The 23,950-nt window shown below is 40.4% G+C and overlaps 1 protein-coding gene and 1 long non-coding RNA gene across 2 annotated transcripts in view; one reads left to right on the plus strand and one right to left on the minus strand.

The window, feature by feature from the left end:
• Positions 1-23,950, minus strand: part of LOC127496210 (NACHT, LRR and PYD domains-containing protein 12-like) — a 206,778-nt gene that overhangs the window by 48,968 nt on the left and 133,860 nt on the right. The window contains exons 13-16 of the mRNA XM_051863934.1: positions 21,543-21,713; positions 19,887-20,057; positions 15,547-15,717; positions 13,562-13,732 (exon numbers count right to left, since the gene is read on the minus strand). Of these exons, the coding sequence (XP_051719894.1) occupies positions 13,562-13,732; positions 15,547-15,717; positions 19,887-20,057; positions 21,543-21,713 (684 nt within the window). The remainder of the gene's footprint in view (positions 1-13,561; positions 13,733-15,546; positions 15,718-19,886; positions 20,058-21,542; positions 21,714-23,950) is intronic.
• LOC127496213 (uncharacterized) overlaps positions 1-23,950 on the plus strand; it is a 163,319-nt gene that overhangs the window by 40,454 nt on the left and 98,915 nt on the right. The gene's annotated exons all lie outside the window — the stretch shown is intronic.

Consider the following 23,950-nt stretch of genomic DNA (forward strand, 5'->3'; position numbering starts at 1 on the left):
TGGAGGATGAACAACGCTGGAGACTGGAGACACTCACACACAGACTGGGAACACGAGGAGAGATTTGAAGACGCTGGAGACAGGTAAGTAGATCGCTGGGAGTCCTTGAGGTAAGCATGTAGGTATGTCTAGATGCGAACGAGATCGGACAGTGACTGAGTGTGTGTGAGTGTCTTAAGTACTGGTGGTGATGAGTGTGCTGATGAGGTGCAGGTGCGTGTGATCAGTACTCGGGAGATGGGGTGCGCTGTGATTGGTGGGTGTTGGAGCCTGGCGTGTCTGTGACAGTACCCCCCCCTCCACGGCCCGCTCCTGTGGGGCCGAGGACCCCGGCGTCGTGGTGGCCGCCCTCTTCCATGTGGGGCAGGTCTGTCGGGATGGGCTGCGTGGAAGGTGTGAAGCAGGTTGGGATTGAGTATGTCGTTTCTGGGGACCCAAGAGCGCTCCTCAGGGCCGTAGCCTTCCCAGTCCACTAGGTATTCTAGCTGACCACCACGGCGCCGGGAGTCCAAGATCTCACGCACCTCGTAGGCTGCACCGTCGTCCAGGATGAGTGGAAGGGGGGGGTTCGGCTGCTGCTACGCCAGGCTCTGTGGAGAGAGGAGCAGAAGGGTGGTGAGGTTTCAGGAGAGACACGTGGAATGTGGGGTGAATGCGGTATTGAGGTGGAAGCTGGAGCTGGTAGAGGCCAATGAACAGCCAGACCTTCTGTCCAGGTTGGTAGGCAGGGGCGTTGGAACGGTGAAGGTCGGCTGCCATCCTGCGTCTGCACAGGGCCCGTTAAAGCTGATGGTGTGCTGAGTCCCAGACCCTCTCGCTCTCGGAACCAGTAGTCGACAGATGGAACGTCCGATGGTTCCCCTGACCAGGGGAACAGTGGGGGTTGGTAGCCGAGCACGCACTGGAACGGGGTGAGTCCAGTAGATGGTTGGCGCAGGGAGTTTTGTGCGTACTCGGCCCAACCCAGGTACTGGCTCCAATAGTCCTGGTGGCCGTGACAGAAGGTACGGAGGAAGCGACCGATCTCCTGGATCTTCCTTTCCGTCTGCCCGTTCGACTGTGGATGGTAGCCGGATGTCAGACTGACGGTCACACCTAGGAGCGAGAAGAATGCTCTCCATACTCGGGAAATGAATTGAGGTCCTCTATCTGAGACGATGCCGGCTGGAAGGTGGCGAGGGCTCTTCGAGATGGCGCATTCCTTGCACATACCTTTTTTTTTAAAAATATTATTACAATTTAATATAATGGTATTCTATTATATACTTTAAAATATAATGTATTTCCGTGATGCAAAGCGTCTGATCATGCTTTTTTTTATTTTTTTTATTTTTTATTATGCAAACAGACAATTACAATATTTACAGAAAAGAAATTAAATGCAAAATACAAATACAAAGACCAACAAAACATACATAACAGCCAGTATGATTTGGGTATGTGTGTGTGTGTGTGTGTGTGTGTGTGTATATAACTAAGTGTAACTGGGTGTGGGAGTGGAAATATATGAATAAAGGAGCATGTAGGAAAGTACAACAGACATAACCAGAATTAAAAAAAAAAAAAAAATATATATATATATATATATATATATATATATATATATATATATAATGATGAAGATGATAGTATCACACGCAAAAAAATGAGGAAGGTGACAATAGCAACAGTAATAGCAGTATTATTAATAATAATAATAATAATAATAATAATAACAAAAATAATAATAATAATAATAATAATGATAAATCCAATTAATAAGAAATGACAAATAGTAATAATAGTATTAGCAGTAGTAGTAATGATAAACATTAACAAATATACTCATTTCATCCGGAATGAGGGGGAGGTTAAAGGATCAGGAAGGGGAAAAATAAAGATAATAGTAATAGCAATAATACACATACCTTCTGACGTCGGATGCCATGTTCGGCCACCAGAAGCGTTCCTTCAGCAACGAGAGGGTTTCATTGACCCCCGGGTGGCCAGTGACGTGTGGGCAGTGTGGATGAGTGGAGTGCGCCGCGCTCTGGTGGTGTATTGCAAGCCTGGTGGACAACCCGACGGAGTGTTGGCGGAGGCCATTGGAGGAGGGCATGGTTTCCTCAGACCAGGAAATAGGGTTGACGATGAGGGTTTCAGGAAGGATGGATTCTGGTTCTTCGGGTCTTTCCTCTGGAGCGTGCAAACGAGACAGGGCATCGGCTTTGACGTTCTTGACACCGGGATGTAGGAGATTGTGAAATTAAAGCGGGTGAAGAACAACGCCCAGCATGCTTGCCTGGGGTTTAGCCTCTTAGCTGCTCGAAGGTACTCAAGGTTTTTATGGTCGGTGAGTACGAGGAAGGGGTGTTTGGCATCAGTTTCTGATGGCATCCACCTTCCTCTCGTCCATCCGGATGCCACTGCTGTCAATGTTGTACCCAAGGAACTGCACTGAGGGCTGGTGGAAGGAGCACTTTTCAGCTTTTAGGAAGAGATGGAATTCCCTCAGGCATTTCAGGACCTCCGCAACGTGGTGGCGATGTTCGGCCAAGCTCCGGGAGTAGATGTAGATGTTCAGAGCCTGTTCGTTCCAGCCACTTGAAGCTGCTAGCGTTCTGAATTGCAAAGCATAATCATTTACAGACATTGTGCCCTGTTTCAAATTATACAGTTTCTCACCAATGGAAGAGTCAGTGGCAGGCCTCCCGAAGACCTCCCGGAAATGAGCGACGAAGCCAGAGTAAGACTGAATGACAGGATTATTCTGGGACAAAATGGAATTGGCCCATTGAAGTGCTTTGCCTTGTAACTGTGAAATTATGAACGCTACCTTGGCGTTGTCTGACTCCGTCTGCTAATAAATTGCCTCTTAAGTGATTTAGATCCTGACTACATGCTCTGAGTAGCATGGTACAATAAGAATGTTATTTTTCATAACCTGGAAATGAACATTTCTAAACTAAATTAATAAACAATCAACACTGAGTGTTCACTGGACGAACAGGTTAATTGATTGTAATATTAATCTTAATGTAGCTACATCCAGTTAATCTGATTAATGGATTTACATATTCATAATTAATAATCATAATGAGTTATGATTAATTATTAATATTTCCCCTTTGAGTTAATTCGCTACAGTGGTTACGACGTAGAAAGTTAGAAAGTTGGTTGGTATTTGTTCTTACAACAAATACCAAAGCACGTTCGTACCTCTTGCAAACAGTACAGTGACTGAGTACAGGGAACTGGCACAGTTGGCATATGTGTATCAGGCAGCATCACACAAGGGTACAGCAACTGACTCAGTAACTACGTCTGTGTACCCTGTTTTGAGAGGTGCAGCACGGGGTTCAGATGAACGACCAGCTCCCGCTGCACGTCAGTCGGCTGAACAAGGACTATGTTTCTTTCACACCCGTTTTGGAGCGAAAGCCAAAAAGTACCGTCCTCCATGCACATTTAATGTGAGCCGCAATATGCCGACTGTCAGTAGCATAGTAGCTAACGACACTGCTTGCTGTTCATCACAGACTCGTTATCTGGCTGACATTTCCTGTGTGATACAGGGGCGCAGGTTAGCGTCCTGCCCCCGTCAACAGTGGATAGACGCTCTGGCGAGGTTGGCTCACCACTCGAGGTAGCCAATCAAGGCAAAATACGCACCTATGGGAAACGGCTAGTACCACTGTGCTTCAATGGACAACGTTTTACATGGGAGTTCGTGTTAGCAGATGTGAGTAGGCCCCACCTGGGGCAGATTTCCTGTGCACCAATGGACTGTTGGTTGATGTCAAAACTGCTGTTTGGTTACTGCGGAAGGTTTCAATGTTTTACCTTGCTCAATTAGCACCTTTCACACGACCACTCTGTCCAGCGCATTGACCGGTGACTGCAAGTTCACCCGACTGCTCTGTCAATTTCCCAATCTCACTAAACCCACTTTCTCCTCAGCAGTGGCCAGCCATGTGGTCGTACATCATATCTCTACATCCGGACTGCCGGTTCATCCAGTGAAACTGGCAGTTGCCAAGGCCAAGTTTGCTAACATGGAAAAACTTGGTATAGTGCGATGCTCTAACAGTCCTTGGGCCATGCCAATCCACATAGTCCCCAAAGCGGATGGCGGTTACCACCCATGTGGAGATTATCGTCAACTCAATGACATCACCACACCTGACCGATATCCAGTTCCACACATTCAGGATTTTTCAGTCGGCGGCTCTGCCCAAATGAGCAGAAGTACAGCAGTTTTGACAGAGAGTTGCTCGCGCTCTACCTGGCAGTAAGGCACTTTCATTTCTTTTTGGAGGTATGTGTTTTCACAGTGTTTGTGGATCATAAACCCTTGGTTTATGCTATGTCCAAAGTTTCTGAGCCCTGGTCATCACGACAACAACGTCACCTGGCCTTCATATCCGAGTTCACGACGGATATCAAGCACATTGACGGTACAAGCAACGTCATGGCAGATTGCCTTTCCAGGGCCACTGTGCAAGCAGTACACTTGGGTATAGACTTTATCCAGTTAGCAGCTGACCAGCAATCCAACCCCAATGTGCAGGTTTACAGGACAGCTATCTCAAGTTTGAAAATAGCTGATGGGTTAGGTTGTAGATTAGATTGTAGAAAATGGCACTGCATTACTTACAGTGGATTCTCCCGATTGAAATGAGTCCAAAATCAACAATCACTTGCATGAATCACGAGATATTTCTTGTGAAGGAATGATTTTAAAAATGCCCATTAGGGCAGTATGCTTTTTTTTTTTTTTACCTTTTATTAGCAGTTTCTCAGCAAGAGAATGTCCAAAGTTTTCTTTCAAACGATAACAACCTTTTGACTCTCCTTGCTATAGTTTTGGAGTTACGAGTCTTTACTTTTTTGTATGACATTCAGAAAAAACAACTCTGAAAATGCCTTCAGGGCTTAAAGGTGGGGTAAGTAGATTTTCAAACACGCTATTGGACATTGTTGATGTTTGAAATCAACCCAAACAAACCCACCCCTCTCTGCATTGCTCCTCCTCCAAAACTCACACTCCAGTCCTAACCACCCTGCTCTGAACAGATCGCTGCTGGCAGGCAAGGCGAGTGCACTAATAATGACTCTAAACACCGCATTCTTTTGTGGTCGTCAGTGTGCAGTGGTTTACCTGCACAACTCTCACTATCTGGCCACTGTTACACACGCAATGCGAGTGGATGTCTGTTTATCACAGCTGACACACGACAAAATGCTCCACGAAAAACAAAAGTTCAGGTAATGAACGAATGACAAGGAAGCACAAAAAATGAATGTACTGTACACAAGAGTAAATACAAAGTGTTTGTTGTTAGTCGCCAACAGCACAGCAGCTCCAGACAATCGGTGACACACAAACCCAGTATTACATGTGAAGCGGAATCAAAGCAGCCTCCACGACTGTTTTCAGGCCTTCCTGCCTGGCTCTCTCCAGCGCTGGAAAGCTTTTCTAATATTAACACAGGTCCTAAAGCGCTTACCCAGTCATAAACCTTCATTCCAGTGATATTCTTTTGAGCTCTTTTGTATTGTGTTCCATCTCTCGTTCTGCATTTTTTTTTGCTCATTCTCTCTCCTCGACTGTCATACGCCCCCTCATGCTGATTGGTTACACGTTTGTTGTTGTTGTCGGCCCGACTAACTTTCAAACAGTGTTTTTGAAAATCTACTTAAACCAAAAAAAAAAAAAAAAGTTTCAAAATTTACCTGAAAACACAAAACTAAAAACTGCCACCATTTACAACCTTTATTACCTTTTCAGAAAAGAAAAGAGAACATGCAGATGCCAAAGGCTCCACTTTAATAAATAGGATTTGTCCAAAAATGGAAATATGTATTACAGCCATCTCTCTAGTCTGTCCCTGCAATCACCTATCTTTCGAAAATAATCATCAATATAAATATTACTCCATATCCTTGGAAATAATTATCCCTAGATATTTAACAGTAGATTTAAAGGACATAAGATGGGAGCCATTAATTCATTAATTCACATTTCCCCAGATTAAAGTGCTATCCAGGAGTTTTAGAAAGAACAAAAATTACATTTTACAGAAATCAATATTAAATATTCAATGACGCCATTTGCCCTCTGCTGGTAGACACATCTTTTCTGTAGTGAGGCTCTTGAAAACTTTTAAACTTAGAAAAAGGTTTTACAAATATATTAAATGGTTATATATATATATATATATATATATATATATATATATATATATTGCCAAAAGAATCACATTCTCCCATTATTACAAACAAAGCAGTCTAACTTGTTTAATAAATCTCTTATTTACGCTTTGTATATGATTTGTTAATTACAATAGTAGTGTCTCAGTTTTGTCATTTTTGTCACACTCTTGCAGTGTATACAGTCTTACACCATCTACACTGTGATCAAGAAGTGCATTATCTAGCGATTCCAAAACAACTCCAAAGTGCCAACGGTGCTTTTAGGCACTTGTTTTCAAGCATTAAATTGTAATTGTGTAAATCTGCTGACATACATAGTTCAAAAGAACAGAACCACCAAAACAAAAACACGAAAATTATGTAAATTCACACACATCAGTGTGATCTCTGTGTGTCTCTGTGTCTTCAGTCTCTGTAGCTCCTTATTCACCATCAGCTGATCCTGAGGAAACTGGACTGACGTCTAAATACTGAGAGTCCTACAATAAAACACACAGACAGTCACATATGAGTATGAGACATTACTGCTGTCACATCACATCAGGAGATCATTTCAGAAAAATCACAGCCAGATATATTAGTATATTCATATTACAGCCAGAGATATGAATGAATAAATGCTAATAGATTAATAACAGTAAATAATAAACAATTCGCTCTTAATCACTTTCACACAGAGACACTGTAAGAGATGAAAATATTAATATATTCATAGATCATATTCACATCACAGAATAAAACTTCTTTTTAAACAGTTTAAAGTACAGAGACTAAAGTGGAGCTGAATTATTATCTTATATTCTCCAGTTACACATATATGAGGCTGTTACTGAACTTGGGACAATTTAAAAGCTTTAAATAAAAATATACTCACAATATTTTAGTTCCTTCAGGTTATAATGTGGATCATCCTTCAGATCAGAGAGCAACTTCACTTCATATTGTTCTAGATTATTCCCAGTCAGACTCAGTTCTCTCAGGTGTGAGGGGTTTGATCTCAGAGCTGAAGCCAGAGCAGCACAACCTTCATCTGTGAGACCACAATCACTCAACCTGTAGAGAACAATGACACAGTTTGAGTTGTAGTTCAAGTGTCTGTAGTTTGTTATTCACTCTGGTCTCAGATCAGGAGAGGAGATATAAATACAAGCATTGCCACATACTTCTGCTGACAGAATGAGATTTATGCATGTTGATGCTCAGTGGTGCTGTTTGAAACTGTCATGTGCTTCAGGACTGAACAGACACACAGATCTGAATGTGAGATATTGTTTCATAGTAATATAAGGACAGTTCTGACTGGAGAAACAGTCTCTTGCACCTCTAATACACTCCTACAGGAGGACATTTGCTTCACATGACCCACAGGTTTCCCATTACATATCATTTATTAACTCATGATCAAACACATAATTGTGTCATGTTTGGTCTTATCTGGCAGCTTATAAACTAATAGAAATGTGGTGAACTCAATAGAGATATTCAATGTCCTAATGTACTCAAAGTAAGAACTATTGCCTACACATGCATTGAGATCATGTTCCTCCGGATCATCACCCATTTACCTATAGGTTACAGCTCTACAGTGTATTTCACAGTTAAATTCATGCCATGCTTTATGACATCTATGAGAACACAATTAGCTCAGATGATTTTAGAACAAGTAGAAAATAAGATGGAAATAAAAAGAGAAGAGCAGGTGAAGGAGTTTTAATAATCATTTGTGCTGAGATTTAGTGTCTTTACTGAGCATTTATTTTACAAGTTGATTTTAGTTTTAGAAATTACATTAAAGGAGACATCTTACTGAGGACAAAGACGTGTGAATATTAGAGAGATGTTCTTACTGCAGTATCTCCAGTTTACAGTGAGGATCCTGTAGTACATCAGACAGCAGATTCACTGATTTTCCTATTTTATTCTTAGACAGATCCAGTTCTCTCAGGTGTGAGGGGTTTGATCTCAGAGCTGAAGCCAGAGCAGCACAACCTTCATCTGTGACTCCACAATCACCCAACCTGTGGAGAACAATGACACACTCTTCACTCTCTCAGTTCAGATCAGATCAGTTTAGCAGTGAATCCATTATTAAAGAGAAAGTACAAACTTAAAGCACAAATTAATGTTTGATGTATCTAAAACATCTAAACTATCATTCAATCAGGAAAAATATGATATTTGTCACAGACACGCCAGGCTCCAACATCCACCAATCACAGCGCACACCTTCCCCGGAGTATTAATCACCGCCACCTGCACCTCATCAGCTCACTCATCACCAGCACTACTTAAGACACTCACACACACAGTCACATTGTCCGGTCTCGTTTGCATCTAAGGACTTACCTGTATGCTTACCTGAAGGACTCTCCTCGCTACTTACCTGTTCCTTTGTCTCCGAGTTCCCTCCATCGTCTCCAAGTCTGTGTGTGAAGTGTTGTCTGCAGTCATCGTCTCCAGTCAGCAAGTATCATTCTCCATCGGCACTCTGCAACCACAAAGGACAGTATCATTCTCTATACCATTCATCAGTCACGAACTTTGCATCTGCATACTCACCTGTTGTCACCATTTACTCTGCTTGTGTTCAATAAACAACCTATCTCCTGTCTCCTGGCTGGTCCTACTGTAACAGAAGACCGGACCAATACAGCGGAACACAAGCATAAGTCAACCAGATCAGTTCCAGGATTTGGTGGACGCTTTGCGTCGCACTTTCTCCACTCATCCTCCACCGTCAGCACCCACCTTCACTTCCGCAAACACCGCCACCTCTCCTTCACCACCTGTGTACGTCAGTCCCATGGCCAAAACAGCGCCCTACTCTGGTTCGGCGGAGGAGTGCAACGGATTTCTCCTGCAATGTTCCCTGACCCTGGAGATGCAACCGAACTTGTTCCCCAACGATTACTCTAAGGTAGCGTTTGTGATCTCCCAATTATCCGGCAAAGCGCTGCAATGGGCTGATTCCATTTGGTCACAAAACAACCCTGTGCTTCAGTCATACTCCAGCTTCATCGAGCACTTCAGAGAAGTTTTCGGGAAACCCTCATGGGATGCATCTATTGGTGAGAAACTTTATAATTTGAAGCAAGGAAGCCTTCACCACCGCTCCTCTCCTGGTACACCCTGATCCCGACAGACCATTCGTGGTGGAGGTGGACGCCTCCACAACCGGAGTAGGAGCGGTTCTATCTCAGCAGCAGGGGAACCCGAGCCGCCTCCATCCATGCGCCGCCTTCTCCCGCAAGCTCAACCCGGCGGAGAGGAACTATGACATCGGAAACCGAGAACTTCTTGCAGTCAAGATGGCCCTCGAGGAGTGGAGGCATTGGCTGGAGGGAGCTAAGCATCCCTTCCTGGTCCTAACGGACCATAAGAACCTTGAGTATCTCAGATCCGCTAAAAGACTCAACCCCAGACAGGCCCGCTGGGCGCTGTTTTTCACACGTTTTGACTTCATCTCTTATAGACCTGGTTCTAGAAATGTCAAAGCGGACGCTCTATCAAGACTTCATGCTCCAGAAGAAAACACAGAGGAACCTGAACCCATTCTCCCAGAGCAGATTGTTGTCAGCCCCATCACTTGGTCTGCGGAAACTCTACCCTCCTCCAATGCCTCCACCAACACTCCGACGGAGCTTCATATGAGGTGCGTGAGATCTTGGACTCCCGGCGCCGTGGTGGTCAGCTGGAATACCTGGTGGACTGGGAAGGGTATGGCCCGGAGGAACGCTCATGGATTCCAACGACATTCTTGACCCTAACCTGCTGGACACTTTCCACGCTGCTCATCCCAACAGACCTGCCCCTCGTGGAAGAGGTAGACCACCACGACGTCGGGGTCCTCGGCCCTCAGGCACGCCAGGCTCTGACATCCACCAATCACAGCGCACACCTTCCCCGGAGTACTAATCACCGCCACCTGCACCTCATCAGCTTACTCATCACCAGCACTACTTAAGACACTCACACACACACAGTCACATTGTCCGGTCTCGTTCGCATCTAAGGACTTACCTGTATGCTTACCTCAAGGACTCTCCTCGCTACTTACCTGTTCCCTTGTCTCTGAGTTCCCTCCATCATCTCCAAGTCTGTGTGTGAAGTGTTGTCTGCAGTCATCGTTTTCAGTTAGCAAGTATCATTCTCCATTGGCACTCTGCATCCACAAAGGACCGTATCATTCTCTATACCATTCATCAGTCACGAACTTTGCATCTGCATACTCGCCTGTTGTCACCAATAAATAAACAACCTGTTAACCTATCTCCTGGCTGGTCCTACTGTAACAATATCTTATTTGCACTAAATTAAAGTGCCCATATTATGGCATTTGAAAGGTTCCTATTTTTGTTTTGGGAGTCCCCAACAACAGGTTTACATACATGCAAGGTCAAAAAACACCATCATTGTCTTATAATACGCATTTATTTTTATCTTATTTGCTCAACGACTCCCAAACGATTCGCTCAACGATTCATTATTTATTTTTATTTTTTTCAAAACCCCTCTTTTGCATGTTGCTAATCTGTGGTGACTGGTCAGATGACCCAGTCAGTTGTATACAGGAGTAGAGTATACAGTGCTTGCATCACTTACGCGTGCGAGCCTTTGAAAGTATCTGGCTGCGGAAAGACTCGTTCGGCGTGTGCACTGCGCACTATCTAGTGGACTTTTGTTTTCAAGCACTCAATTCACTCTCGCATGGGCTGTTGTACAGTACACACAATGTCCGTGCCATCACAAAAATCCCTTTTTCGAACCCTTCTGGTGACGAAAATTATGCGACGCGGACGGTGCATGAGGCTACTTTGGGGTTAAGCCCATAATAGCGGCCCCCAATCCGCCCGAGCCCATAAGCACGTGCATACCCTGCATACCCAGACAATACGCCACTGGACTGAAGCCCTTTATACGGTTCAGTCCAGTGGCGTAATGTTGTCATCACTGAACTGAAACTCGGAGCCGTGTGGATGTTAGACACTGGATTTTAGTCCTTGCGTATCGCATATTTGTCTAGAAGATTATTATTATTTATTTATTTATTTTACTTAGAGGACATATATATTGCCAAAAGTATTGGGACGCCCCTCCAAATCATTGAATTCAGGTGTTCCAATCACTTCCATGGCCACAGGTGTATAAAATCAAGCACCTAGGCATGCAGACTGCTTCTACAAACATTTGTGTAAGAATGGGTCGCTCTCAGGAGCTCAGTGAATTCAAGCGTGGTACCGTGATAGGTTGCCACTTGTGCAATAAGTCCAATTGTGAAATTTCCTCACTACTAAATATTCGACGGTCAACTGTTAGTGGTATCATAACAAAGTGGAAGCAATTGGGAACAACAGCAACTCGTGGTAGGCCAAGTAAAATCACAGAGCGGGGTCAGCGCATGCTGAGGCGCACAGTGTGCAGAAGTCGGCATCTTTCTGCAGAGTCAATAGCTACAGACCTCCAAACTTCATGTGGCCTTCAGATTAGCTCAAGAACAGTGTGTAGAGAGCTTCATGTAATGGGTTTCCATGGCCAAGCAGCTGCATCCAAACCTTACATCACCAAGTGCAATGCAAAGTGTCGGATGCAGTGGTGTAAAGCATGCCGCCACTGGACTCTAGAGCAGTGGAGACGTGTTCTCTGGAGTGACGAATCACGCTTCTCTGTCTGGCAATCCGATGGACGAGTCTGGGTTTGGCGGTTGCCAGGAGAACGGTACTTGCCTGACTGCATTGTGCCAAGTGAAAAGTTTGGTGGAGGGGGGATTATGGTGTGGGGTTGTTTTTCAGGGGTTAGGTTTGACCCCTTAGTTCCAGTGAAAGGAACTCTTAATGCTTCAGCATACCAAGACACTTTGGACAATTTCATGCTCCCAACTTTGTGGGAACAGTTGGGAATAGCCTCTTCCTGTTCCAACATGACTGCGCACCAGTGCACAAAGCAAGGTCCATAAAGACATGGATGAGCGAGTTTGGTGTGGAGGAACTTGACTGGCCTGCACAGAGTCCTGACCTCAACCCAAGAGAACACCTTAGGGATGAATTAGAGCGGAGACTGTGAGCCAGGCCTTCTCGCCAACATCACTGCCTGACCTCACAAATGCGCTTCTAGAAGAATGGTCAAAAATTCCCATAAACACACTCCTAATCCTTGTGGAAAGCCTTCTCAGAAGAGTTGAAGCTGCAAAGGGTGGCCCAACTCCATATTAAACCCTACGGATTAAGAATGGGATGTCATTAAAGTTAATGTGCACGTAAAGGCAGGCGTCCCAAAACTTTTGGCAATATAGTATATGTTTCAGTTGAATTGCACATCAGAACAGGTGAGTCTTTTTGTTTGGGGGCATTTTTATATTTTTTGGCTCCTTAAAGACTAATTTTAACAAATTTAAATAATTTTCTCTGTGAGAATTATAATTACATTCTTTCCTACAAAACCACGTTTGACAGACTGTCAAACATGGCAACAATTATTAATCATTACAGGTTGTGATTCGGAGGAAGAAAGAAGCTGGTCCAAATAAACTGAGTACTGACCTATCCTTCAGTAACAACCGGCTTGTGAATCCCTCGTTAAAAGCATTAAGGTTGAAGAAGCAGGGAACACTGCACAAGGTTGGGGTTTCAAGTTTTCCCCGGTGTCAGTGCGCGCAATAAGTGGGCAGGCAATATGCTAATGTTTCGTTTTGATGTCACAACAAAACGGCTTGAGATTCGTTTTACAAACGACTCGTTTAAATGACTCAGAGTCGACTCTTACTTTTGAGAGATAATAACTTTATATACAGTGCACTTTCAGATTTAAAACTTTGCAGGATGTTTTCATTCACTTAGAGCTATGTTACACACTACATAAAAGGTAATTTTCAAAAATCCATAATAGGGCCACTTTAAATGTCTGTCTTTTGCCAAATCTGTTTTAATAAATGACACTATTCACTACATGGGTTAGTTTTACTATGTTACTTAAATCTGTACTATTTAATATGAATGAAGTATCAGTTAATCTCTGTGTGTGTGCTTTTACACAAACACACACACGCTTGAAAAAAAAAACATTTTAAAAAGTGTCAATGCAGAAAAATGTACATGATGAAGAGTGAGAATGACTCCAGCATGTTCTTCATTTCTCAGTTCTGACTGTTGAGCTCGAGTCTGTTTAAAGTCAAGAGACTGAAATGTTTATTGTGAAAAAGTGTGTGTTTCAGTGTGACTCTCAGTCCTGCAGTATCATGTGACTGAGGAGCAGCTCATGTGTTCAATCATTTACAGCTCAATCAGCTGAACTCACAGCAGCAGAAAGAGGCTGAACACTTCAAATATACTTTACATTGTGATTCATGTGTGAGAGTCAAATATGATCTTACCACAGTCTCTCCAGTTTACAGTGAGGATCCTGTAGTACATCAGACAGCAGATTCACTGATTTTCCTAGTTTATTCAATGACAGACTCAGTTCTCTCAGGTGTGAGGGGTTTGATCTCAGAGCTGAAGCCAGAGCAGCACAACCTTCATCTGTGACACCACAATCACCCAACCTGTAGAGAACAATGACACACTCTTCACTCTCTCAGTTCAGATCAGATCAGTTTAGCAGTGAATCCATTATTAAAGAGAAAATACAAAATTAAAGCACAAATTAATATGTTTGATGAATCATTAGACTGAGATCTAAAATGTCACAAAACATGATCATAAAACATCTAAAGTATCATTCAATCAGAAAAATACTATCTTTTATTTGCACTATATTAAATATATTAAATGTCTATCTTAAGCAAAATCTGTTTTAATAAATGACACTATTCACCATGGCCGGGCTTTCCACTGGGCTTGAGGAGCTTTTACCCGTTTACATTTGTTTGATTTGTTCAGTTTTGCCAGTCAGAAATTATTAGTCTCATTTCCACTGTCTGGCCAGTTTGATCGAGTTTTAGTATCATATTTAAAAAGTAGCCTATTATTTCATTTTTTCAATTATTTAATATTTCTACATTAAAAATTATATTTTTAAAACATTAATCTCTTAACATAATTTATGCAATTATAATTGCTGTGCAAATCTATTCATGCAATGTCTGAGCTGCATTAAACTGTTTGTGTAAATCCAAAAAGGATTTTATTGATACTGACTTCATTTGATTGGTAATAATAGCCAAACACAGTGTCTTTTTATTGTAAATGAATTTATTGATTAAATTCAAGAATCTGACATAAGAGGACACAGATAAATAAAAAATAAATTTAAAAATACTGTTCATCTCTGGCTTTATTGCTCAGTGTTATTTCAGGGTTTTGATCTTCTCTCAACTGAGAAAGCACATGCTGTATTTTATTGTATTATAATGACTATTTAATATTAACTTTAAACATTGAGGCATATTGCATATTAATTGTTGTTGAGAATACCCAGGTGGTCACATAGTCAGCCATGGGTGGAGCTAAGTCTCCTCAGGTGCACTGAATCATTATTTAGCTGCTGTTGTTTGGTGTGTGCAACATGCAGCTGAAGCTGACATTCCTTTTCCTTCTCCTCAAAGAGAGCTTCTTGTAGAGTTGATGTTTCTGACTTTAAACCATACAACTTTATTTGAATCCTATGTTGCTATGGCTCGATTCCTATGCTTCTAATTGTTAAATAAAGATCATGGACTGAGTACTGGATCCACTGTGTTTTAATGAGCACACCATCCTGGTAGCACATTCCTGAACCAACCCATTTCTAAACTTTACAATTGTTCTAGGAACCTCAAAGCATATTTTAAGTTTTGTGTATTTTGAGCTACTACATAATGATGATCTAGTTGATTTCTTGTAGCGTAGGTAGGGCCCAAACATAAACACAAGCCCAGGGGCCCACAGACCCCTCAGTCCTGCCCTGCTATTCACAACATGGTTTAGTTTTACTATGTTACTTAAATCTGTACTATCTAATATGAATGGAGTATCAATTAATCTGTGTGTGTGATTTTACACAAACACACACACACACACACACACACACACACACACACACACACACATTTAAAAAAACATTTTAAAAAGTGTCAATGCAGAAAGATGAATATGGCGAACAATAAGACAATAAGAATGAATCCAGCATGTTCTTCATTTCTCAGTTCTGACTGTTGAGCTCGAGTCTGTTTAAAGTCAAGAGACTGAAATGTTGATTGTGTGAAAGTGTGTATTTCAGTGTGACTCTCAGTCCTGCAGTATCATGTGACTGAGGAGCAGCTCATGTGTTCAATCATTTACAGCTCAATCAGCTGAACTCACAGCAGCAGAAAGAGGCTGAACACTTCAAATATACTTTACATTGTGATTCATGTGTGAGAGTCAAATATGATCTTACCACAGTCTCTCCAGTTTACAGTAAGGATCCTGTAGTACATCAGACAGCAGATTCACTGATTTTCCTAGTTTATTCCATGACAGACTCAGTTCTCTCAGGTGTGAGGGGTTTGATCTCAGAGCTGAAGTCAGAGCAGCACAACCTTCATCTGTGACTCCACAATTCATCAACCTGTAGAGAACAATGACACACTCTTCACTCTTTCAGTTCAAATCAGATCAGTTTAGCAGTGAATCTATTATTTAAGAGAAAATACAAACTTAAGCACAAATTAATATGAACAAATTAATTTGATGAATCATTAGAAAGATCTAAAATGTCACAAAACAGGATAATAAAACCTCTAAAGTATCATTCAATCAGGAAAAATAATATCTTTTATTTGCACTATATTAAATGTCTGTCCTGTGCAATTATCAGGGTTCAAGCGCTTTAAGGCTTTTAAGCACATAAAAGGTATTATATTTTATTTAGCAAGCATGAAAGTACTTAAATATGGTGTGGAAAAGACCATTTACAGCCAATAAAGGCAATTTACCATTGCAAATATATACTTTTTAAAGCTTTTTAACAGTTTTTATCTTTTTAAGCTTTTTAACAGCCTAGGACTAGTTTGGCAAAGTTGGTTTTTAAAAAAAAAAAAAACACACAAAAAAAACCTCCAATATTTAACGAACGATTCAGTGGACAGCGGCAGTCTGAGAGGCATAATTGCTCAGGGGTGCGTTTCCCATACAACGACGTAACTCGCTGCTTCACTTCCATAGTACGATGCATCAATGAGCAAATCAACTAGCTACTCACAACTGTTTCCCGAAACCGTATCGTCGTTCAACCACGTTGGTGAATGATGTCATGCAGGTGATGGAGTAATAACTTCTTTAAATGAATCCGTTTGAGATCGAATTAATACTAGATTTTTTTGCTATAAAATATGGACATCTGAGGACTTATTCTCATTTTTCTCAGTTATCTTGCTTTATTTCCAGATTCAATCATAGGCTTGTTCTTACGTACTAGAGCACGTATGCACATGTGCACTCTTCAAACATGGTGCTTAAAACCTCTTGACAAACTAAAATATGTAAATGACATTTGTATATATATTCGAAATAAAAGATATACATTGTACTTAATGTCAGCTTGCTTATTTTGTTTAAGATAACGATTTATTAAGTCCACATCATAAAAACAAGAAACTGTGCTTCTAACCACAGCTCGAGAGCTGTCGTTCCAACCACACAAGTTTGCGATGCAGTTTGCAAATGTTTGTTTGAACTATGGTTTCAGGAAACACCAAATCATTGAACTATGTTAGTAACAACGGAACTTGCAATGTTAGTTGGCTAACGATATGCTTTTGGGAAACGCACCCCAGAATGAGGAGTTCTACCACATGGTACAAATGTCGTGGGCGTGCGTGAAAAAAACGTGCAATACATGATCCTTTAAGCACATGAAAAACACAAAGGCGCACCCTCCGGCGGCCAATTCCTTTCTAATTTCTCACAGGCCTCTAGGGCCCTGAGCCAAACAGGCCCAGCGAGTTTTGTTCCGATTGGCCTCCATTAACCTTGTCTGATAGCTGCTTCATTGGCTGATGGCGGCCATGTTTTTTGAGATATGTCAGTGTCCTCATACACTGTCATGGCACCTCGGACAAAGATACTGCATGCCAATTTTCAAGTCAGTCGGACTAACAGTGAAGTACTTATAGCCATTTTCATGTTTTTTTTGCTGTTGAAGCACCACCAAGTGGCCAGTTGCTGCGTCCTTTGTTACGCAACCACAAATGAGCTCTTAGGGTGTACTCACACTAGGTGCTCTGAACCGTGTCTAAGCACATTTGACCCCCAAAGCCCGGTTTGTTTGACTAGTGTGATTGCTCCGTACCATGCCTGGGCACAGTTCGTTTAGCCGTCCCTGGCCTGCTTGGAAGAGGTGGGCCAGAGAATGGTTCAGTTGGGCTCAGGCGTGGTACGCATGCAGTGTGAACGCTAACCATGCCAGAGCACGGAACAGCTACTACTCTTGTGTGCGCTACTATCATCATTACAATGGCAAACATCTTTATTACTACTTGGATAGTACACTTTTCAATAAATATAATTATTTCGAGTGTATTTGGGTTTGTAAGGGGTCTGGTTCTCACCTTTTTGATGAACAAGAATTATTAGTTTGCGAGTAAAGCTGCAAATTCCTCCATTAATGTCTGCTGCCTTCGTAATAATCCTCTGATAATGTGTAAGTGAAAATCGCTGCGCGGCATAAATGATAAATCTATTTTCTTAGCGAAAGTGCTTTTCTTCCTGTTTTCTTCCATGCAAAAAGTTGCATCTGACTTCCCACTGGGCCGGACGAGCTCATGGGCCCCAGTCAGTAGGGGGCCCCACTTTTGCCTATTTATGTTCGTTTGATTTGTTCAGTTTTGCCAGTCAGAAATTATTAGTCTCATTTCTACTGTCTGGCCAGTTTGAGCGAGGTCTATAAACGGACCAGCCTCCGACTGCGAGCTTCGATGCCATAAACAAACAAACGGCGTAAACTTGTATTTATCATTATTCCACACAGAAGACGGACACGTGTATTGAATCACATCTGCTCTTGTTTATTTGTGAACACATGGCTACTTTAAACAGCTCCATTAAGGATTTTAGCCCAAAAGAGCGCACATTTAGAAAGATACTGATAAATTCTCTCTGTCTAAATTCTCCACTAAATTATTCAATCTGAAGAGTTTTGAGCGCTCTCTTTCATCTCACTACCACCATGTCATCACACTAGTGGGGAGGAAGTATCATCAAAATGTAAAACAAATGTTTAGGAGTTCCTGTTTTTTATATTTATAACATGATATAGGAGTTATCAAACAAGCAAGAGTGTAATTTTTCTGAACATCTGCACGCAAATGTGACATTGATTTTATAGAACAACTTCAATAAACAACAGGTTACTGAATAACTTTCACATTTCAAACACAGTCTGTTTTTGCACCATCAAAGAAAACAGAACAAACAGCAGAATTGCAGAATTCACAATGTTTTGTTCCTCAAAGAATCAGTGTATTTGAACGAATCAGAGTTCATGATTCAATTAGGGTATCAATTCAAACTTATTTTATAGTCTATGATTCATACAGTCATTTGATAAGTTAAATGAATTTGAATTGTGAATCAGTTAAATGAAGGATTCAACTCACTCATTAAGACAGTGACTTGACGCCACCTACTGGCGGTTTTAGTATCATATTTAAAAAGTAGGCTATCATTTCATTTTTTTTTTTTTTTTTAATTTTTAATATTTCTACATTAAAAACGTAATTTTTTAAAACATTAATCTATTAACATATTTTATGCAATTATAATTGCTGTGCAAATTTATTCATGCAATGTCTGAGCTGCATTAAACTGTATGTGTAAATCCAAAAAGGATTTTATTGATACTGACTTCATTTGATTGGTAATAATAGCCACACACAGCGTCTTTTTATTCTGAATGAATTTATTGATTAAATTTAAGAATCTGACATAAGAGGACACAGATAAATAAAAATAAATTTAAAAATACTGTAAAAATCACTGGCTTTATTGCTCAGTGTTATTTCAGGGTTTTGATCTTCTTTCAACTGAGAAACACATGCTGTATTTTACTGTATTATAATGACTATTTAATATTAACTCTAAACATTGACTAGATTAGGCATGTTTCATATTAATTGTTCTAGGAACCTCAAAGCATATTTTAAGTTTTGTGTATTTTGAGCAACTACATAATGATGATCTAGTTGATTTCTTGTAGCGTAGGTAGGGCCCAAACATAAACACAAGCCCAGGGGCCCACAGACCCCTCAGTCTTGCCCTGCTATTCACTACATTGGTTAGTTTTACTATGTTACTTAAATCTGTACTATCTAATATGAATGGAGTATCAATTAATCTGTGTGTGTGATTTTACACAAACACAAACACACACACACACACACACACACACACACACACACACACACACACACACACACACGTTTAAAAAACACTTGAAAAAGTTTCAATGCAGAAAGATAAAATGATGAACAGTAAGAATGACTCCAGCATGTTCTTCATTTCTCAGTTCTGACTGTTGAGTTCGAGTCTGTTTAAAGTCAAGAGACTGAAATGTTGATTGTGTGAAAGTGTGTATTTCAGTGTGACTCTCAGTCCTGCAGTATCATATTACTGAGGAGCAGCTCATGTGTTCAATCATTTACATCTCAATCAGCTGAACTCACAGCAGCAGAAAGAGGCTGAGCACTTCAAATATACTTTACATTGTGATTCATGTGTGAGAGTCAAATATGATCTTACCACAGTATCTCCAGTTTACAGTGAGGATCCTGTAGTACATCAGACAGCAGATTCACTGATTTTCCTAGTTTATTCCATGACAGATTCAGTTCTCTCAGGTGTGAGGGGTTTGATCTCAGAGCTGAAGTCAGAGCAGCACAACCTTCATCTGTGACTCCAGAATCATACAACCTGTAGAGAACAATGACACACTCTTCACTCTCTCAGTTCAGATCAGATCAGTTTAGCAGTGAATCCATTATTAAAGAGAAAATACAAACTTAAAGCTCGAATTAATATGTTTGATGGATCATTAGACTGAGATCTAAAATGTCACAAAACATGATCATAAAACATCTAATGTATCATTCAATCAGGAAAAATAATATCTTTTATTTGCACTATATTAAATGTCTGTCTTGTGTAAAATCTGTTTTTAATAAATGACACTATTCACCATGGCTGGACTTCCCACTGGGCTTGAGGAGCTCATGGGCCCCGGTCAGTATGGCGCCCCACTTTTACCCATTTATGTTCGTTTGATTTGTTCAGTTTTGCCAGTCAGAAATTATTAGTCTCATTTCCACTGTCTGGCCAGTTTGAGCGAGGTCTATAAACGGACCAGCCTCCGACTGCGAGCTTCGATGCCATAAATGTATTTATCATTATTCCACACAGAAGACGGACACGTGTATTGAATCGCATCTGTTCATGTTTATTTGTGACCACATGGCTACTTTAAACAGCTCCATTACGGATTTTAGCCAAAATAGCGCACATTTAGAAAGATACTGATAAATTCTCTGTCTAAATTCTCCACTAAATTATGCAATCTGAAGAGTTTTGAGCGCTCTCTCCCATCTCACTACCATGTCATTACACTAGTGGGGAAGAAATATCATCAAAATGTTAGAAAAAAAAAGTTCCTGTTTTTTATATTTATAACATGATATAGGAGTTATCACACAAGCAAGAGAGTAATTTTTCTGAACATCTGCACACAAATGTGAAACTGATTTTATACAACAACTTCAATAAACAATTTACTGAATAACTTTCAGATTTCAAACACAGTCTGTTTTTGCACCATCAAAGAAAACAGAACAAACAGCAGAATTGCTGCGACTCAGAGTAACACAATGTTTTGTTCCTCAAAGAATCAGTGTATTTGAACAAATCAGAGTACATGATTCAATTAGGGTATCCATTCATACATTTTTACAGTCTATGATTCATACAGTCATTTGATAAGTTAAATGAATTTGTATTTTGAATGAATCAGTTGAATGAAGGATTCAACTCACTCATTAAGACAGTGACTTGACGCCACCTACTGGCGGTTTTAGTATCATATTGTATATATAAAAAAGTAGGTTATTATTTCAATTATTTAATATTTCTACATTAAAAATTTTATTTTTAAAACAATCTCTTAGCACAATTTATGCAATTATTATTGCTGTGCAAATCTATTCATGCAATGTCTGAGCTGCGTTAAACTGTATGTGTAAATCCAAAGATGGATTTTATTGATACTGACTTCATTTGATTGTTAATAATAGCCAAACACAGTGTCTTTTTATTATGAATTAATTTATTGATTAAATTTAAGAATCTGACATAAGAGGACACAGATAAATACATTTAAAAATACTGTTCATCTCTTAAATATCTTACCACAGTTTCTCCAGTTTACAGTGAGGATCCTGTAGTACATCAGACAGCAGATTCACTGATTTTCCTAGTTTATTCCCAGACAGATCCAGATCTCTCAGGTATGAGGGGTTTGATCTCAGAGCTGAAGTCAGAGCAGCACAACCTTCATCTGTGATGCCACAATCTCTCAACCTGTAAAGAGATGAAAATCAAATAGCATAATAAATAGTTAAATTATCAAACCGTTATCAAAAAATCTATCCAACAACTTTCAATTCCAATATAATTGAACAATGTCAAATTGTCACAGAGACGAACTCCGTAATTCCCTCCTCTGGCCATCGGAGGGAACCCTCTCCCGAGTACTGACGTGCACACACTCACGCATTACATTTCCCAGCAGCCCCGTACCTTGGACTAATCACCACACCCAGCTGAAGCTCATTTACCGGACTATTTAAGGCCCTCATTTCCCCATCACCTTTGCGAAGTCTTGTATTGCCATGGTGTACATTTCTGAGCGGTTTCCTGTGTTATTTGCCTGCCTGTTACTGATCCTGTTTGCCTCTCGTTTACAAATCTCTGCCGCCTGCCTTTGGACTGTTTATTGTTACCTGGACTGTGAGTGTTATCTGTCTGCCCTGATTCCTTGCCTGTACCCTGACTACGATTCTGCCTGTCCCTCATCATTCTGTTTGCCCCTGTTTGACCCTGCCTGTTGTACTACGCATTTCTCTAATAAAAGCCTGCTTATGGATCCCAACTCGAGTGACGACTCGTTACACAAATTTTTATCTGTTTCATGGTCAAATTCACACTAATAAAAATGTCAAACATAAATATAAGCACCCTCAGTTGATACTGTAATAATATCATATTGGCGAAACAGTTTTTTTCTATTTACAATGTGTTTTTGCAGCAGTGAGAAATGTAACCAATCACAGACATGTTTTTGATCTCTTGAACACAATGGCCAATCAGAGGTGTTTCATTTAGTCAGAATCCACTCACTGCTCAAAAACCTGGACTCAGACAACTTTATTGATTATAATGGAAATTTGTGAGATTGTGAACTGAGATGAGTGACCGCTTTTTAGTGATTATAAAGGGAGCGCACTTTCTACGCTATATATAATCCACTGAGTAAAAGTTTTGTTTTTCTTGCTGCTGAGAGGACTGATGTACATGCAGACTAATAGATTACTAGAAAATTATATTCGTATCAATTTATTTTTGAAATTCCATTCCAATTATTTGTAAAAGTAATGACTTGTTAATGATCTTAAATGTGTCACTGTACATTGCTATTCTTGTTACGGTGGAGCCGCTCTGCTGCACATTACATCTGCTCTTTACTAGAGAACCTGCACTAATTTCAGATACTCAGTGATTTGATTCTTTAAGTGTCCATCTCACAGTCAAATTAAAATGTGAACTTTTAGTCAACTTTAAGCTAAAGTTCAGGTAAATGTTTAATCGTCCACCTGACTAAAATAAAAAAAAAATAAAAAATGTATGACTCTGCTATATGTTAACTATACATCAAAAATTTTAGGAGATTTGAGTTACTTAATAAATTAGCTGTTTATCCAGTTGTTTATTTGGTCTTAATTTCTTTTATGTCATTTATTTAATAACAAATATTTAAAAAATTATGTGCAAGAACATTCAACTGGTAAACCTGAATTATTTATTCATATGAATATTCTCTGACTTTGTTTGAATGTCTGAAGGAATTTTTCATTGTCACGGTTTAGAAAACACATCAAAATACTGACCACTAAACTCTGGACAACTTCTGCAGCACTGAAGATTTATGAACTATTATTTTCTTAATGTTTTAACAGTGAAATGATTTTTCTCAGTGACACTTACTGAACTGATCTGGATTCTTTAATCACAGGCAGCAGCTTCTGAAAAACTTTCATATTTTCAGCTTTATTGTTTCTTAGAATAAACTTTGTGAGATCAAACTCATCCAGCTTCTTCTCTGATGTCATCAACACAAAAGCTACAGCTGACCACTGAGATGAAGAGAGTTTGGCTTCCTTTATTCTTCCAGATTTCAGATACTTTTGTATTTCCTCCACTAGTGAATGATCACCCAGTTCATTCAGACAGTGGAACAGATTGATGGATTTCTCTGGAGAGTCAATGGTCCTGATTTTCATCTTGATGTACTCAACTGTCTCCTCATTGCTGTCAGATTTGCTTTTTGTCTGTTTCATTAGTCCTTGTAGGAGAATCTGATGAGACTCCACTGACAGACCCAGAAGAAACTGCAGGAAAAGGTCCAGATGTCCATTTTTACTCTGTAGAGCCTCATCCACAGCCCTCTGATGCAGCTCAGATAATGAAACAAGTTTAAACATGTGTTGAAACCAGTCCTTAACTTTAGACCACAAACTCTGTTTGGTGATTGGGTCAAA

The sequence above is a fragment of the Ctenopharyngodon idella genome, chromosome 15 (genome assembly GCF_019924925.1).
Source record: "Ctenopharyngodon idella isolate HZGC_01 chromosome 15, HZGC01, whole genome shotgun sequence".
Lineage (NCBI taxonomy): Eukaryota > Metazoa > Chordata > Actinopteri > Cypriniformes > Xenocyprididae > Ctenopharyngodon > Ctenopharyngodon idella.